The sequence below is a fragment of the Musa acuminata genome, chromosome BXJ3-9 (assembly GCF_036884655.1).
Source record: "Musa acuminata AAA Group cultivar baxijiao chromosome BXJ3-9, Cavendish_Baxijiao_AAA, whole genome shotgun sequence".
Taxonomy (NCBI): Eukaryota; Viridiplantae; Streptophyta; class Magnoliopsida; order Zingiberales; family Musaceae; genus Musa; species Musa acuminata.
In genome coordinates this window covers 43096309-43116120 of record NC_088357.1, presented here as the reverse complement: position 1 = coordinate 43116120, position 19812 = coordinate 43096309, and the positions used below count along the sequence as shown (strand labels likewise).

At 42.6% G+C, this 19812-nt stretch overlaps 1 protein-coding gene and 1 long non-coding RNA gene across 2 annotated transcripts; one reads left to right on the top strand and one right to left on the bottom strand.

Annotated features, from left to right (window-relative positions):
* Positions 1 to 4028: 4028 nt before the first annotated feature.
* LOC103998736 (disease resistance protein RGA2) lies at positions 4029 to 8384 on the top strand. The gene is made up of 2 exons (XM_009420298.3): positions 4029 to 7661; positions 7846 to 8384. The coding sequence occupies exons 1-2, from the start codon at positions 4449 to 4451 to the stop codon at positions 7915 to 7917; spliced, it is 3285 nt and encodes a 1094-aa protein (XP_009418573.2). The 5' UTR covers positions 4029 to 4448; the 3' UTR covers positions 7918 to 8384.
* LOC108953741 (uncharacterized) lies at positions 7952 to 18523 on the bottom strand. Its single transcript, XR_010500957.1, has 4 exons — positions 18388 to 18523; positions 9568 to 9735; positions 9353 to 9479; positions 7952 to 8090 (listed from the first exon to the last, which is right to left on the bottom strand). It is a non-coding gene; the product is annotated as an uncharacterized LOC108953741 (long non-coding RNA).
* Between the last annotated feature and the right edge of the window lie 1289 nt (positions 18524 to 19812).

Genomic DNA, 19812 nt, shown 5'->3' with positions numbered 1-19812 from the left:
CAGACGTGGTCAGGAATCCACACAGACGGAGTCGACGTTGAGAGTCGTTGGCAAGTGGGAAGTCGTCCGTTGGGCGATGCAAGGTAGCCAAATAGGTTCATGCACACGAGTAATCAATGTCATGTTGCTTTAAGATACGGGATCCAAATGATAATGCTTCTTTTCGATGGTTCGACACTTTGCACCGACTTTGATCTTAGAAGCCTGTGCTCGAATTTGATCACAAAGTATTTATTATTATTTGATGATATCATGGATATGATGGAATATGCTTGTCGACTTCAATCTCCGACGAGGGAGTCAGTTTTGATATGAAGTCTATCAACACTTGAACCTTAATGGTAACCCTCGATATGTATCGGACGTTCAACTCATCTAGCTCTACCGACCACCTTAACATCTATCTCAAGACATTAATTCGCGAAAGGATATACCTGAGTGGTTGGTTGGTGATCACTTGTATGGGATGTGCTTGAAAATATGGATGGAGCTTCATCGTCACTAATACTAGTGCAAAAGTCATCCACTCGATGGGAGGATATCGCTCCTTGGTTCCACTTAGTATATGATTGACATAATATATGAGTTTTTGGACTCTTGAGTCATCCCGCACCAATATTGAGTTAACAATCTACTTAGTGGTAACGAGATAGAGGCCGAGAGCCTCACCGGAAATGGAGGAGAGATATGACAATTGGGCGAAGTGGTACTTCAGCTTCTCAAATGCCTCCTAGCGCTTCTCAATCTACAGGAAACCTTTTGGATTTTTCAAGGCCTAAAAGAAGGGCAGACACTTATCTCTAGACTAGGATAAAAACTAGCTAAGCGATTCACCACATTAACTACTGCACTTCCTTCACCGATCAAAGTAGATGTATCTCCAATATAGCATGGACCTTTTTGGGATTTGTGGCACAAAGCAGATGCTGAGGTCGTTGGTATAGCTGAGCGAGTTTGACATTTGATATATATGTTAAAGCTCACCCCCTCGCTCGAGGTTGAAGTCGACAAACACACCCTCTCGGCATGGACCCTGTTCATAAATGGTTCCACCACATCAGAAAGGGATGGTGCTGAGCTTGTCCTGAAATGTCCCAATAAGCAAGTGTATAAACAAGCTTTATAGTTCGAGTTTAAAATATCTAATAATGTGGCTAAATATGAAACGCTTATCTTAGGGCTCTGACTCACTCGAGAGCTCTTGGTGCAAGACTTGACAGTGTGTTTAACGACACATAACTAGTCTTGAGCCAAGTTGACATGAGCTATGAAGCCCGAGATGGGACCATGACGAAGTACCTTATTGAGGTGCGACTGTTAGCCCTAAGCTTCTCTTAAATCTGCATCCTGTGGGTACCTCATATAGAAAATGCCCAAGCTAACACACTAGCTAGGTTAGCCTCCACCCAAGCTCTGAGGGAAGTTTGGCTAATTGTTAAGGCATTATCGACTCAAACCATTGAAGGGCATGACATAGCCATAGTCAAGAAAGAATCGAGCTGCATTGACGAGATCTTATGTTACAAAAGAGACGAGGCACTCCCTATTGATCACACGACGTCTCGAAGGGTCAAGCATCATTAAGCATGGTATTACATAATTAATGATTGTCTGTACTGTAGGTCCTTCAGCTAATCCTTCCACAGGTGTTTGACACCACAAGAAGTTGAGAAGGTGCTTATCGAGGTGTACAAAGGTATTTACAGAAAGCACCTAAATGAACGAACCATTGCATTCGAGGTGCTTTGATAAGGGTTCTACTAGCTGACATTGCGTAAGGACACAATCACCTATATCTGGAGGTGCCACTAGTGCCAAAAGTTTGCTTGGGTACTGCACCAGCTAGCGATCCCTCTGAGCTCTCTTTCTAACATCGAAATATTATGGGAAAATATTATTGACATCTTAATTAGCCTAACATGGTTCGGTCCCATATGTGTAGGGTTGTCTAAAGTGCCTTTGAAGTATAAACGTAAAAGCTCCCGAAGCACACCTTCGAGGAAGACAAATGATAGGGAATCTACTGCCGATTGACACATAGTTGCCACGTGAGATCCAAGTCACCCTCCACCCATCCGCCAATGTGGATAAAGATTTAAAGCAGATAAATACAAGCTTCCTTCTTGCCCATTATGATAAGAAAGACAATCACAAACTTTCTTGTCTTCCTTTATGATAAGAAAGTCAATCACAAACTTCCTTCTCATCCTTTAAAAACATATACAGAATAAGTGGGGAAAGCTCTCTCTCCTTTTTGAAATTACTCTAAACCCACATTTAGGGACCTTATATTACTAACTAAAGCTGACCAAGATGTCAACGATATTTTTTAATAATATTTTAGCGATAGAATGTCCACCTAATAACCCTATCAACAAACGCTCAAGCGAGGAGGCCCTTTTCCCGATCCATAGAACTTTCACTCAAGGGGGGCAATAGCTACCTGTTCCGTATGTGAATGCATTTACCTTGGTTCAAATGCTAATGCGATCTTGGCATTTGTTTAATGACTCGAGCCTCTCACCCTCGGAAGCGACGATGACGGAAAATCCATCATCCTCAGCTAGCTCTTTAAGCACATCAACGTTGCTCATAACGATGACATTACTGAAAGCAATGGCTACACCTCCCCGGACCACCACATCCTCGAGCTGAATAACTTCACGTGCTCACAACAGTGACATCACTGAAAGCGATGGCTACGACTCTTGGAGCACCACGTCCTCAAACTTGATGACTTCATCGTTGGAGGTGGCGCCAGCGACCACTTGGCCTTCCATCTCCATCCCTTTTATCCTTGTCTTCACCAATCTCTCGTACAACATGAAAAAACATCAAAAACTATCGCCACCACTTGGCCTACTCGGCTACCACAACCCCTAAGCTAACACTAACCACAACTTCAAATGTGATGACAATAAAAAGTCCATCACCCTTAACATCTCTTCAAGCGTGTTGGTGATGCTCACAGCAACAACATCATCAAAAGCGATAGCTACACCTCCTTGGAACACCACATCCTCGAGCTCAATGATTTTGCTCCTAGAGGTGGCGCCAACAACCACTTAGTCTTCTGCCTTCGTCTCTTTTATTCTCATCTTCATTGATCTCTCGTACAACATGAAGAAAGATTGGCAATTGTTGCTTTTATGCAAGAACGACCTCGCCATTGACCTCGCTGTCGACCTCAAGCCACCAGAGGTTATCTCCAAGATTGAGACACTATTAAATTCCATCTCTAGTGAGGCACCTGAAGGGGAAATCTTTGTGATGCTAGGGATGAATGACTCTAGTAAATCCACCCTAATTGACGCCCTCACGAATCACATCATACGGGGATGAGAAACTCGAGGGGCAACTCCTTTAAGTGATCTTCATTTACATCATGCAGGCCTTTTGCACCCCATGCTCACCGTGAAAGGGACCTTGATGTTCTCCACGGAGCTCTGACTACCGCGGTCGAAAAAGCCCGACCCACATGAATAGAAATTCGCAATGACGAAGGGAGGACCCAAAATCTGCCACGATGGAAGACTTGAAACTCACTACGACGAGAGAACCTAAAATTCACCACAACGGAGGGAAGCCTTGAGGCTTGCCATGGTGGGAGGACTTAGAAGATAAGGAAGTGTGTAATTGTCTTCCTTATCATAATGGACGAGAAAAAAACTTATGTTTATTTGCTTTGAACTTACTTCGTCCATATAGGCGAATGAGAGGAGGATAACTTAAATCTCATATAATAACCACATGTCGATTGACAATAGATTTTCTATTATTTGTTCCCCCGGAAGGTGTGCTTTAGAAGTTATATGTTTTCATCTCGGATCTCGGAAGTATATCAAACAATTCTGCATATACAAATCCAAACCTAAAATATGAACGATATTTTCTTTCTAACAAGCTTAACTACTCGGATACATTGAGGCTTGCAGCTACAAGTTCTAATTGTAATCTAAGTTGACCCCAAAGTCCCAACAAGTCAAACAATCAAGATTTACTAAATAAAACTTTCAATTATTAATTGGTGTAAGTGGTGAAATATCAGACAACCTGAATTCATTAATATTAATGACTAGGATAGATATATTTTATTATATCTATCGTTTTAGATACGAATATTTTAATAACTCCAAATCCCGCATACCTTAAAAATGATTTCGTCTCGGTAGATACCAGAATCTAGTGGTCCATAATAAGATGCCAATACCGTGTGCCGTTGACCAGTCCATGGCAACTGTGTCACCAGTTTAAAGGTTGACCGCTGCGCCACGCTGGCTTAACTCCGTCTTCTCGCGAGCGCCCACGCTGCGTCTGCTTCACATGTGGTCTCCTCTCGAGGTCAATGCGCAGACATGGAACGAATGATCGGCTCCTCAGCAGCCCTTTCCGATGTCGATGGTCCCTTACATTTATAGCCATCTGCTTGGAATCGACCGAAAGGAGAAATGGCCATGGTAGTAGAGGCCTTCGTCTCCAGGCTCCTCAATGCGCTGGGAGACTTGGCCATGGAAGAGGCGGACGCTTTGCTGGGTGTCCCCGGCGAGATCCAGAGGCTGCAGCGCACGCTGCGGACGATACGGCACGTGCTCCGTGACGCCGAGAGGCGGCGGATCGAGGACGAGGCCATCGACGACTGGCTCAGGGAGCTCAAGGACGCCATGTACGACGCCGACGACATCCTCGACGAGTGCCAGGTCCAGGCCGAGAAGAAACCCACGGCGCGGGCGGGAGCTCGCAAGCGCCGCCGCTTTTCCTGGTTCTCCGGCTTCGGCCGGCAAGTGGAGCTCACCCATGAGATCGGTGTCAGAATCAGGGATCTCAACCGGAGGCTGGAGGAGATCTCCGCCAGGAGGACCGCGTTCGATCTCAGGGTGTACTCCGACCGGAAGCCGACTTCTCGAGTCAGTCGCAAGACTTCCCCTGTGCTGGAGTCCGACATCGTCGGCACGGGAATGGAGGAGGACGCCAGGGATCTGGTGGAGCTGCTGACCAAGGAGGACACGAGGAGTAACGTTCTCGTGCTCGCCGTTGTGGGGATAGGCGGCATCGGCAAGACGACGCTGGCTCAGAAGGTGTTCCATGACGACAGGACCAAGGCCAGCTTCCGAAGGAGCATGTGGGTCTGCGTGTCCCAGGAGTTCGTGGAAAGCGACGTCCTGAGAGACATAATCGCCGGCGCCGGCGGAAGCGACGGCGGAGCCAGGAGCAGGGCGCTGCTGGAGCCCGTGGTGGAGAGCCTCCTCCGAGGGAACAAGTTCTTGCTCGTGTTGGACGACGTCTGGAGCGAGTACATCTGGGAGGACCTGCTCCGGAATCCTCTGCAGGGCGGGGCGGCGGGGAGCAGGGTTCTTGTCACCACCAGAAACGAAGGCATCGCTAGGCGGATGAAGGCAGTCCACATCCACAGAATGAAGTTGCTGCCGCTGCACGACGGCTGGTCCCTCCTGTGCAAAAAGGTCGCTCACGGCGACGACGAGGAAAGGGACGCCCGGTCGATTGCGGACATAGGGTTGAAGATAGTGGAGAAGTGCGACGGGCTTCCCCTCGCCATCAAGACCATCGGAGGTGTACTCTGCACCAAGGGGCTCAGCAGAAGGGCATGGGAGCAGGTGCTCCGGAGCGCGGCGTGGTCGCAGACAGGGCTTCCCGAGGGCGTCAAGGGGGCGCTGTACCTGAGCTACGAGGACCTGCCGTCCCAGCTGAAGCAGTGCTTCCTCTACTGCGCCATGTTCCCGGAGGACTACATCCATCTCAGGCAATACCTCATCCAGTTCTGGATCGCAGAGGGGTTTGTGCAAGCAGCAGGAGACCTGACGCCGGAGGCAGCAGGGGAGGAGTACTACAGGGAGCTCATCCGGAGAAGCCTACTGCAACCCCACCCCATGTATCACGACCAGTTCGGGTGCACCATGCACGACCTGCTCCGCTCGCTCGCGCATTTCTTGACGAGGGACGAGAGCTTGTTCGTGAAAGACGTGCAGCAAGGGTGGAAGAGCGCCGCCTCGGCCAAGCTGCGTCGGGTCTCGGTCATAGCCCCGGGAACGCAGCGAATCCAGCCCATCCTCGACGCGATCAAGAAGCAAGAGTCGGTGAGGACGCTGTTGCTGGAGAGGACAAGCGTGAGTGAGACGGATGTGGATGATCACCTGAGGAAGTTGACGCGCTTGAGGGTGCTTCATCTTGCTGACACCAGGATTCTGGGGCTACCGCAACACATCGGAGAGCTGATACATTTGAGGTACTTGGATCTCTCCGACTGTCACATAAGGGAGCTTCCTGAGAGCATAGGGAATCTGGTAAACCTGCAGTATCTGATCCTTAATCGATCACGGATAAGCAACCTCCCCAAGAGCGTGGTCAAACTGCACAACCTGAGGAGCCTCGACCTGGAATGCGTGCCGGTGGAGGGCTTCCCGTCCGGAATCGGGAGGCTGCAACATCTCAACGTGCTTCGAGGGCTGGTGGTGAACACAGGGAGAGAATGGTGCAGCTTGGAAGAGGTAAGCAACCTTCGGAGGCTTCGATGGCTGGCGATATCCAAGCTGGAGAGGGCATGGGCTGCTGCAGAGCCGGGAGAAGCAGCAGCGAAGGGGTTGAGGAATAACCAGGACCTGGAGTGGGTGGAGATGCACTGCTCACCTTGCCGAGCTGACACCGCGCCGCCGAGCTTCGGGTATGCGGAGGAGGAGATGGAGAGAATTGAGAGGGTGTTCGACACGGCTCTTCATCCGCCATCGTCGCTCGATAAGCTCGAGATCCAGCATTTCTTCGGCCGCCGTTACCCTACCTGGTTGACGACTGCAAGCGTCGGGCTGCTCCTTGGTAATCTGAGGCGTCTGGTTCTCGTCGACTGCCGGCTCTGCCCATGGCTTCCGCCGCTGGGGAAGCTCCCCAACCTGGAGTTCCTTCGGATAAGAGGTGCATCTGCGGTTGTAGCCATTGGGTCAGAGTTCTTGGGGTGCGAAGCTGCTGGGGGGAAGCGTCGTTCTTCTTCGCCTGTGTCGTTTCCGAAGCTGACAGAGTTGTGGTTTGATGGGATGATAAACTGGGAAGAATGGCACTGGGGGGTGATCGGAGACGACGAGGTGGCGGTGGCCATGCCTCGCTTGAGCCACCTGCACCTTGTTGATTGTCCCAGGTTGAGAGATCTCCCAGAAGCCTTGAGCCGCCATGCCACAGCCTTAACCAGATTGCAGACTAAAGGTGTTGGTAGTCTGAAGTCGATCTGCGGCTTCTCTTCCATGAAAAGAATGCAAATACACGATGAATCAGGCCTGGAAAGTGTCTCTGATCTCCCTGCACTCGAGTTCTTGGAAGTATCCAACAATAAAATGAGTTATCTGCCGAAGTGGCTGGTGACAGGCCTGCAAGCACAATTCACTGCGCTTCAGAGACTCGACATCGAGGGCAGCAGCCAATTGCTTCGTAGTTGTCTTCAGAATGGCGAGGAGTGGCCCAGGCTCAGCCATGTCCCAATAGTCTACATCCAGGATGACCAACACAAGTACATCTGCTACATCAAGAGTTCATCCACCGCCTACACCAACTTAAAGGAACACAGTGATGATCGTGGCAAAATGGTCAATGAGGATCAGGAGCAGGACATGGATGATAACCATGGCAATGAAGCAGGAGAAGCAAGACTAGATTCCTTAATGGTATATGACACCTTCTTGCCCCCATCTTACTTCATTCCAGTTTCCTCTTTTCTTCTGTGATCTATGTTTGCTTCTTCATGACCATGCATCAAGTCTTAGTTCACCCTATCTATGCATTATGGCTCTGCCTCTTATGGCCAATAAAGATTTCGGCTAAACCTTTGTTGTTTGTGAATTTTAACAGGCACCAATTCCTCAGGATCGGAGAGCAGCAAGAAAACCTCCATGGGCAAATTTGTGCCTATGCTCTGAATGAAGCTGTCGATAACCCTTTCGACCGTACAGATACCCCCAGATCGTTCGAACTCTCCCACTAAGTGATGCATGCACTCTGATGAGAGGGCAAATCTATGCCGTCGCATTGTGACCTCAATCATCAGGCCTCAAGCTAAGCGATGCTCCAATGGGTTTGCACACCTATCAAAGGTTCTGCATAATTATGCAAAAAAGAAGAGTAGCTTGTTAAAGAGGATAGTGCTTGTTGGTACCAACTCCATCAGAATAACAAGTAGTTCAACATTCAAAGCCATGTTTCTGCATGAAGATTTACAACAGATCATACAAAGGTAATTCTGTGAAGCTCTCATAATTGTAGTTCAACATTCAATTATGTCAATATTTACCTATGAAGGTGTCAATGGCAATTGGTACCATTATGGAAAAACATCAAGGATTTGCGTCCTTCTCTATTTTGCAATATAAAGACAGTAAACACTCATAAGATGCTCAGTATGTTACTCTATCTTCCATAACACTAACAACATTGTTAAGCATAAAGATACCATTTAAAAGAGAAAAATCCAAACAATATCCTAATTGTATAAAATTGTTTCTTCCCTTGTCAAAGTGGAAGTGGTATGCCCATCCATGCAACCCAGCCCAATAACTAATCTGAATCTTATGTCAAAATTTTAATGACAAGGCCAGCCACAAGATCACTAATCCTTAGATCATTTTGTTAGCTCATGTGTAATAAAAAACATTTTACATCAATCTAGAGTTTCATTCCAATATCTTGTGGTAACTTTAAATATTTTTTCTTTTGTTTCATGTTGTTAATAACACTCAAGAGAATTTAGATGCCCACAAATGAGGTGATTGCTACTCTCTTTGCTACACGTAATATGTTTGCAAGCGTTTGGTTGACTAGAAGTATACTACTTGAGGAGAAGATATTGCAATGCTTTAAGTAAATCATCCGAGATGCCCAATTAACTATGATATGCTGGCTGCCAAATTTGTTGGTCTCGCTCATCAAAATTTGCTTTTGATCATGTCATTGGTGTAGGAGGAGGCCCATCGGGCCCAGAATGGCCTAGAGAAATGTTCCAGACCCTATGGATACAAATCCTGCTACTCTATTAAACCCTTCTTATCTTCCCTAAAAAGGATTTAATTCGGGAGACGATCTCCTGGATAATGAAGTCATGTAATATTATTTACCCAGCTTTTGAAGCGCAGGAAAGATTTCATGTCAGATGGACTAGGATTGTGAAGGATCTACGTGCATTGATAATCTACTATCTAGATAATTTTGTTTCTCTACAGATTAATCTTATAGAGATTGAAGCAACAAGAAACATTAAAGAAGAAGAAACACAAGCAAGTTGACCAAGAAAACATATGCAAAAGGCAATAAAAAAAATATATGAGAATCACAGGCAAAGAGTAGAAGTTCATAAACAGCATACCGTGGAATAATTAGGTAAGTGGACCTCAGAGGGACACATCTCAGATCAAATATTAGTGACCCCAGCTATCCTTTGACAGAATCAGATTCTTCAGTAGCTGCTCCAAATTATCCAGTGAACCCACCACCTATGGACAAAAGCCGGACGACTCAATCTCAAACAAAAGGAGATCTGTCCTATCTTTTGAAATGGAAAGCATGAATTCGAGCGACCACCTTCAGTGTCCAAAGGGTATTGGAACAGATGCGATCCCAGTGCGTCGAGTCAGATGAACCCCACCAGCCAAAATGGAGCAAGTGTGAGATTGCAGCAGCTAATCTTGACTGGGCCCATTGTAGTCATCACCCCAACTTTTTAGCACAATCCGACAAGAGAGAATGGACCTTTAAAGCAAGTTTAAAGATGACACCAAAAAAAAGAGTTAATGACAATGGATGATTAGCATTATATAAATTGCTTCGCACAACAACTTTACAGGTGCACTCTAACCAAGAATTCGCCTGTGAAAAGTCATTGCTGTTAACAGTAAAATTCCTTTTTAGGAGATCATACTATAACAGCAATCAATCATCAAATCTAAAAAGAAACTAGCAACTCATTAATACTACCAGGTCGGAAAAACACCCCTTTCAACAGAGAAATACAAACAAATCACCTTAAGTTTTCTTCAAACCATAAAGCACAATAAGCGTCTACGTAGAATACCTTGCTATATTAGTGCTGATTACCATACACAACCAGACCAATGGAAAGGAACCTCGCTAATGGAAACTGGCAAGCATCCTATAAAGTATTCAAGCATCTATACCAGACAAAGCAATCCTGTATGATAAATCATGAGAGAAGGGCTTGCAGAGAATGAGACATTAGCAATGGAACTTAGGGACAAATTTCAATAGCACCATACATCAAGATCCTCATCATAGTAAGGGATAGCCTATGAAGTTTGAGAATGCTAACAAACAATGCATGAAAAAAGGAGGAAAAAAACTGCAAAAGAAGTAGTCAAAGAACTAACAAGCTCGTGATCATGAGCCACACGAGTCCCCTCCATATCTCAGACTCGCCTACAATCAAGACCATTCCAGCAACAGCCTAACAACTTATAAAAGCAACTAACAAGTAAATCACCACCATCTCCATATCTACAGCCTTCTTTTGAGGACCACAATCCCTTTGAACTTATGATAAATGGCCAGCTTCTGTTTTGATACCTCATGAGTCATCACACCAACTGAAAAAGGAAAGATCAGAAGTAGCACTGCAAACCACAAGCACCGTGGGATTCCTCAAGGTGCACAAGAATTTTCCATATTATTCAATGGCTTCACAAAGATTACTATTTATTGACAAGCCTTGACTATATATACCAGCTCTTGTATCAGACTAGAGGATGCAGCAGAAAAATGTGAGAAGGGATGGTGCAATGAAGAGAATAGAGTTTGCTTGCCTGCCGCTGCTTGACGATGGCTTTGCCTGAAGATGAAGAGAGTGGAATGCAGCCAAGGATGACTTGCCGGCATAAGCTGGAAGAAGAGTCTCTTCACATGCAAGTTGTCGGCAAGTTTGTCCTTGGCTACACTTGGCTCTCTTCTTCTCATGCAAAGCTCTTGCTTGATTAGGGCTGCTGTCATTGGTGATCAATCATGTTGCAAATCACGGGAACCTAGGTGGCAAGTAACCAGGTTTGTATGACAATGGTAAGTACCTGAACTCAGGTAGGGAAATGATATTGCACCTTGTCTTCATTTTTAATGTAAACAACCAAGAACACAGGAATACCGGAAAGCTCAAGATTATTATGAATACTCATGCATAAGTAACAATTACAGGCTCCAGAAAAGATTTGTTGAGTATATTTATAATTATATCAACTTTCTACAGGCTACATAAGAAGGTGGAGTAGTGGGAAATAAAGCAAAAACTGTTGGTGATCACACATCCAAAGAGTCAGCACTATTTGCATGATAACAAGGAATTTTTCATACAGTAATATGTATGAAAAACTCAAGTAGAAAAAGAAAGTAAGTAGGGGTTCAAGTTCTGGAGTCATCTTGCTAATTCAGGTTTACATGCTTACAAGTTCCATATAGCAGTCCATTCTAGGCCAGTCTGGTACTTTTCAAGTTTGAACACATTAATCTCCACTTAGATCTTCAAGATCTTTTCTGGAAATATATATGGCCCCTATGATGACTAAGAAAGGGGACAATTTGTGGAACATATAAGATAATAGCATTGACAATGTCTAGCGTTATCTATCAAAAACAAATGCAGGATACAAGGAAATGATTAATTGACACACTTCAGCATCAAGTTGCAATAACCTATTAGGAATTATAAGTATCAAACTGAGAATTTGCAAGAGTAACTGATTTGGACTATCAAAATCCTATACTTTTATTGACTATTGGCTGTAAGGATGCAAAGGAACCAATCATATTAAGTTTTACTAATCATAGATTCAGATAGCAAGCATTTGTAATAACAAACTACACATTGCATGTATAACTTGTGATGCCTGATATGAACAACTGAATGTAACATCTTGAATGTTGCAACGCCTACTAGCACACTAGAATATATACATTCAGGCAGTGTCTCTACCATAAGTCCTTGCTTTGTTACCACCAACGGACTCAATTTATGATGACATCTTCAGAATTAATAACCCATCCAAAGCAATGCTAGAGAGAGCCTGACAGAATACTTTAGAAGTCAAAGCGCAATGCTAGAGAGAGCCTGACAGAATACTTTAAAGTCAAAGCACTCATTTATACCGAATGTTGACATGCTCATGAAGCACCTATGTAAATGTTAGTCATCACAATCCTCATTATCAAGTTGGGACCTTCATGAGTCATGATTCCATGAGGCACTCATGGTGTAAACTGTAAAAGTAGTTATGGTAGGCAATTCATGATAAAACATAAATAAAGATGTCCTGAGAATGAGTACATATCTAACGTAGGTACATGTTATTGGGGAAACAAAAAGCAATATAGTTAAATAACAATATCAAGAAATGTTCATGGTGAATATATTCTTTATTCAAAGCAACCCATACCACTATCAGTGGCATACATGTATCCTGATATTGGTCAGGTGACCATGCTCGTCGGTAGCGCATTGCATAGTAAGCACATGCTATGACAAAAATCATGCATGGCCTGATGAATGGCCAGGCACCCCTCTATTCTGCAAACAATATACCTATGATTTGCGACAATATGATAAGAATGGAACCACAAGATGGTTGAACACACATACCTCCATATCTATGTCTGATTTCTAAGTTTTCACTAACAGATAACAATGAATCAGTGATATTAGAAGGCCACATGATCCTTCATGCAATTAAACAGTTAACTTTAATCCATTCACAAGGCTTACATTAATCCAGACAACTTATGCCGACCTAGAGTGAAAGCTAGCTCAACACTTTAAACAAGAAATGTCAACTTGTAGGCATTTCCAATTTTTGACAATCAAACACCCTGTAAATGACAATGTATCGTCAAATGATTATTGTTACAAGTAGTTTATGTTCATTCTATGAGCATTCCAAAACCGACCCGTTCTTTCGGCTTATAGTCATTCTGAATTAGGCATTTACATTTTTTGTGATTTTTGATTCAATAACCAAATCAGATTAGCCAATCCGATCTACTTGATAACTATGCTCCTAATTAAGCTTGATCTTCCAGTAAATCACATTGATAAAAAATAACCAGGACTGCGAAAACATTTCAACATCATGGTCAACCAGTCCTTGACTATACAAACTTGTTCTAACCATACAAATGGATCAATGTGGAAAGATGTGGACCAAACATGCACATGCCTTTACATCAGCAGCTCACAGCTCGATAGATGACTCATTTTCATTGTTCAAGTTTGTAACACTGAGATAAGATCTGCCTAGAATATGGAGAAGATATTGCAACAGTAAACTAAATCAATTGCCATGCCCAATTAACTGGACTCACACTGTTAAATTTGTTACACTTTCATCAAGGTGAGCTTTTGATCATGTCCTTGGTGTAGGAGGCTCAGAATGGCCTTGAGCAAATTTGACTCTTTGGATACAAATCCAAAGGAAAATCCTCCACTCTATCAAATCCTTCTTATCTTCTATCAGCACTCATGGTCTTGGGAGGGACATCTCCTTGATAATGAAGTCAAATGATTGAGTTATTTAACAGTTCATGTAGAATTATTTATCTATCTTATGTAGTGTAGGAAAGATTTTGTGTCAGTTCCATAATGAATATCTAGGTGAAGGATCTATGTTTTTGATAATTGACTCTCTTGCTAATCTTATCCCTATACATTAACTCTTAGAGATTGAAGCAACAAAAAACATGAAAACAGAAAAAAGAATTGCAAGCAAGATGGTTCACCACAAAAACATATGCCAAAAGACAAAATGAAACAATAATTAAAAAAATTTAAAGTTGTGGGTAGGGTATATAAATTTATGAACCATGGAATAATTAGGTAGGTGGACCTCATGCGGACACGAGTTAGATCTAAATTAAATGACCCCCACCATCCTTTCACAGAATCAGATTCGTCACCAGAAAAGGCACATGTACTTCAAAACAATCCAGTGAACCTACCACCTCTGGACAAAGGCTCGATCATTCAATTTCAAACAAAAGGAGAAGATATGTCGCGCATCTTTTGAAATATGAAGCACACACTCCAGTGACCCCTTCAATGTCAAAAGGGTATTGAAATTAAACCCACCAGCCAAAATGGAGCAAATTTCAGATTGCGGCAGCTAATCTTGACTGGGCCAAGTGTAGTCATTAACCCAAATTTTAAGCACAAACCGACAAAGCAAGAATGCACCATTAAAGCAAGTTCATGGATGACAAAAAGAAGTGTTAATGACAATGAATGATGAGCATCAAACAAATTGTTTTGCAAAACAACTTTAGAGATATAATCTTGCCAATAATTCACCTGATAGAAGTCAATGCTGTTAACAGTAGAACTCTTTTCTCAGTTATCATATTGTATCAGCAGGAAATCATCATATCTAAAAGAAGCAACTCAATAATCCTACTCTTCCAGCTCTGGAAGAAAACCTTTTAACAGTCCTATATACAAATCACATTAGATTTTTTTTCAACCAAAGAAAGACAAAGGGCATGAATTATGCTAAGCCTAAGTACAGTTACGATCAACAGCGGTACATTGATACCAATGCTAATTATTCTGAATAGCCAGACCTATGGAAGAGAAATCAGTAATGAAAATTGGAAAGGACAGCATTATAATATCCTAGCATCTATTTCAGACTAAGCAATTGTGAATAACAATTCCAGAGAGAATGGCTAACACAGAATGATACGTTGACAATGGAGCTTAAGAACATATCTCAATAACACCACACAGAAGAGACTTCAACATCATGACCTTATCATAATCAGAGCTAGCCTATGTGGTTTGAGAATACTAACAATACTTGAAAAAAGGAGTAGAAAAGCAAAAGAAGTAGTCAAACACTCTTTTAAATAATGAGTGTTTTCTTTTTTTAATATATTTACATGGGCAAGACGGGTCTCAATCTTTGGATCATAAACCACACGTGTCCCTCCAGATCTCGCACTTGCCTACAATCAAAAGCATTTTCTCCAACAGCCTAATAACTTAGAAAAGCAACCGAGCAGTGAATCACCACCACCTCCAAATCTACAACCTTCTTTTTAGGAACACAATCCCTTAAATTATGGTAAATGGCCCAGTTCTGTATTGATACCTCACCGTCATCATGCCGACTATAGAAGGAAAGATACAAAGTGGCATTACAAACCTTGTGGGCCATGGAATTCCTCAAGATGTAAAACAAATTTCCACCTTATTTAATGCCTTTACACAAATTACTATCTAGTGGACAGCCCTCGCCTATATATACCAGCTCTTAGAAGATGCAGAAGAAAATATGAAAGATGGGGTGGTGCAATGAAGAGAATGGAGTTGCTTACCCGCTGCTGCTTTAACATCAGGAAGAATAGTTCAGAGTTTCTTGACGAGTGCTTTGCCTGAAGATGCAGAGAGTCAAATGCAGCCAAGGATGACTTGCCGGCGCATGCTGGAAGAAGAGTGCCTTCACTGCAAGTTGTTGGCAAGTTTGTCCTTGGCTACACTTGGCTCTCTGCTTCTCATGCAAAGCTCTTGCTTGATTAGAATTACTGTTGGTGGTGATCATTCATGTTGTAAAGAATAGAGTTGCTTACCTGCTGCCGCTTTAACATCAGGAATAAAAGTTGAGTTTTTTGACAAGGGCTTTGCCTGAAGATACAGAGAGTCAAATGCAGCCAAAGATGACTTGCCGAAGAAGAGTGCCTTCACTGCAAGTTGTCGGCAAGTTTGTCCTTGGCTACACTTGGCTCTCTGCTTCTCATGCAAAGTTCTTGCTTGATTAGAATTGCTGTCGGTGGTGATCATTCATGGTACAAATGCTGGAACCAAAGGGGCAAATAACCTGGTTGATATGACACTGGTAAATACCTAAATCTTAGGCAAGCTAATCATGCTGTACATTATCTTCACTTTTAAAGGCAAATAACCAAGAACACGAATACTTGAAACATCAAGATTTTCTACAAATGCTCATGTAGCAATCATAATGTACAGGCCCCATAAAAGATTTGTTGTATACATTTATAATTATTTCAACTTTCTTCAGGCTAGAAGAAGGTGGTGTAGTGGAAAACAAAACAAAATCTGTCAGTGAATAACTTATTCGGGGACTCTGCACCAATGACTGAATAATAGTAAGGGATTTTAGATACAAAAATAAGTATGAAAAACTCCAGATAGAAAAAGAAAACAAGTTTGGATTCAAGTCCTATAGTCTTCTTGCTATTCACATGCTCACAAGTTCCATATTGCTGTCCATTTTAGGTCAGTTCGTCTCCACTTGGCTATTCAAGTCTTTTCTAGATTATATAAGGTCCCCATGATGGCTTTGATAGGAGACAATTCAGGGGAAATCAAATATGATTACATCAACAATGATAATATGTTGGTTTTATCAGTCAAAATCATATGCAAGATGCAAGGAAATAATCACGACACTGGTCAGCATCAAGTTGCAATAATATATTAGGAAATAGAAGCATCTACCTAAGAACTCTAATAAGTAGCTGATATCAACTATTAAAATCCTAACGATGTATTGACTATGACAAGAATCAAAATAAAATCTGGATGTAAAGGAACATGTTGCAACATCTGCTATCACATTATCATATATTTATTTCGACAAATTCTCTAGCATACTGCCTGAGGACTTCAGAAGTTAAAGAATCCAATAACACATATAGTGGACATGCTCATGAAGTCAATAAGCACAAAGTCAATCATCATACTCGCCAGTACAAAGTTAACACGTTGGTCCCATCCAAACATTGCTCTTCATGTAGTTGCATTAGGCTCTCATGATATAACTACTAATGGCAGGAAATTTGTGATCAAATCCAAATAAAGATGACTCTAGAAATGAATGCTTATTTAATATAGGTACATGTTACTGGAAACAGAAAGCAATTTAACGGATCAACAATATCAAGGACCATTCACATTGACCATGTCAGTGGCATACATGTATATTCAGGTGACCATGCATGTCAGTGGAGCATGGCATAGTAAGCACATGCTATGACAAGAATCATTCATCTGACCTTGTGGCTTGTGCATGAGCTGACTAGAGTAGGTTCCCATCTATACTGAAAGCAACAAACCCATGACAATTACACAATATGATTGAGAATTAAACACAAGATGGTTCAACTTCAACATATATATGTCAGTTTCATGTTGCTGGCATTAAAAAATAAACCCATTCTAGGGAGATTTTTCCTAAGGAAGAATTTCAGGATCCTTCTTGCCCCTCTACTCTTTGATGGACAGAACTATTAATCACATTATTTTCCTGTGCTCTATAGCTTCCTCCTTTAGGAACCCCTGACATGCTCTTTGGAGCTCGGTCCTTGGTTTTTGGGGGGACACTAAGGAGAAAACTTTCCTCCCAGATGAAGATGCTTATAGATTTCCTCATGATGGGCTAGCTGAAGGAAAGAATTAAGGGACTCTTCAACTGGGCTTTTGATTACCATTTGACATTGTTCATTGCACTTGCACAACATTCTGGTTCAGAGACTTCAGTTATGTGATATTTGATTTTGAAGATTTCTTGGCTCTCAGCTTTCAAGAGTTTTGTAATCTTTTCCCTTTCTTCTCTTGTTTCCTTTCCCATTTTAATACTCTTTATTTCTCTGACTTATTTCGTTGCTTAATGTGATAAAATTGTGGATTTATTGTATTTACCTTCAAAATACTATATTTGTTACAAATGTCTTTCTAATATGCAACCTTCTTGAAGATAGCTAACAATAAATGTACTTGCTGATGATCGTAACCCAAATTCACCTGTACATCCAATGTCATACACAAGGAGGAACCGCAGACACTAACAGTTGCACGACCATTTAGCATTCACAGGCCTATGGATGACATCGGGACCAGCATCAGCTTATAGAACGGAAGACATCCTTTCCAGGAAAGCACATGTCCCAATTATGAGTCCATGTTCTCTCCTTTCCTGAGGCAACTTGCTAGATTGACCCATTTTGAGGATGAAAATCTAGAAGCTTAGTTTCAATTTACTGGTCGAATCTACTTGAGTCTAAATTCGCATGCTTGGCTGTTCTAAACATAAAGGCTTGTCTTGGATCTATGGAAACATAAAGCACCAATTCTCACATACTAACTAACCTATATGCAAATATCGGTTCGAATAAAACCCTACCAGCTTCTTGGCAACACATTAATGAAGGCAAACTAAGTTCCACAGATTACTAGAATCTGCACATATTCACATCGCTAGAATTTGGATGCCGAGGAGTACAAAGCTCAGATTCAACCTTCGCATGTGTATTAAAACATTGGATCTTGAAGAAAAGCGTTGAATCTTCATTGACAAGATAACAAAATACGATGGAAGGGGCTTTTGCCGATACCCGAGTTCGGATCGAGACGAAACCCCAGCGGAGTCGTCGCATCCCTCTCCGTCTTTGGCCTCCGGACGGAGCTGAAACTGAGGGAAGCGCGCGCTTATAGAGGGAAGCGAGTGGCTCGATTCCCCCTCCGTTTAAAGGTTTTTGAAGGGGTGAGGAAGAAATTTGAGTTGGCGCTTCTCGGACGGCGGATGATGCCCGCGTAATAAATCTAACTGGTTTAATCGGGCTAATTACATGTTAGCCAACCAACGTACTTAGACCTCTTCGACGTCTTGATCTTAAACTTAAAAAGTTTATAATAAAATTTCTATGATCATAAAAGTAAAATATGTAACTTAATTATCCTAATGTCGTTGGTTTTAACGATGAAAGATATAACACGTGATAATATATGTATGAATGGTATAAAAATGATGGGTAGAAAGATAATTTCAATAGTGATAACAGATGATGATTTATGGTGATGATTAACGATAACAATATGATGGTTAGCTTTGTTATATCGATCCGAATAAACGACAAGGAGGAAGAGGAGACAAAGCGGTGAGACATCTATGTCAATGCTAGAGGAGGAAGATGGGGGAGGTGAGGCATCCGCATTAGTATCATATTATTCTATCTTTGTTAGGATCAGGGTCGACACTAAGAGGGGGAGGGGTGAATTAATACAGCGGTAAAATCACGATGGTTTAAAAACTTTCATACGATAAAACCATTTCCGACGTAAAACCGTTTTCGGAAACTTAACTTAAATTGAAAGCATACGGAAGTGCAGTAGATGTAAAGCAATGGACACAATTTGCAGTTAAAATAAATAGCAGAAAGTAAATGCAAACCGAGATTTAGAGTGGTTCGGTCAATCTTAACCTACATCTACTTTTGGCTTCCTCCTCCGACGAGGTCACCGACGTCCACTAGAGGCCTTCCTTCAATATGCGAAGGCCAATCACCTTTTACACTCCTCTTCTCCTTTTATCGGGTTTAGGAGAAAACCCTTACAAGCACATACACTCCTCTCTAAACAGAATTCTAAAGTTGGAATAGAGAAGAGAAATTCTAAAGAGATTGCAGTAGCGTTTTATCACTATAAAACTCTTTGTGCTTGTATGCTTTAACTAGGGATGAGAGGAGTATTTATAGGCTTCAAGTTAATTCAAACTTGGAGCCTAAAACTTTCCCATCCCGGGTTCCCCGGGCACGGGTGGTACTACCGCCTACGTTGGGCGGTACCACTGCCTGGGGTGCAGTGCTGGGCGGTACCATCGCCTAGCACCCTGCCAGGGGCAGTACAATCGCCCAAACTGGTGGTACCACCGCTTGACATAGTCTCGAAGATTGTGCCACGATAGTGAGACTTCTTGGGGCGTTATTTGGGCTTCTTATTGGGCCCAACACAGTTCTTACATGGGCCTAGCTGGCCCCTAA

What these genes read in the sequence shown, in the direction of transcription:
- LOC103998736 (XM_009420298.3), top strand. Translation starts at nt 4,449, where the DNA reads ATGGCCATGGTAGTAGAGGCCTTCGTCTCCAGGCTCCTCAATGCGCTG. An exon ending in CAAGACTAGATTCCTTAATG is followed by an intron (nt 7,662 to 7,845) that starts GTATATGACACC and finishes GAATTTTAACAG; the next exon opens with GCACCAATTCCTCAGGATCG.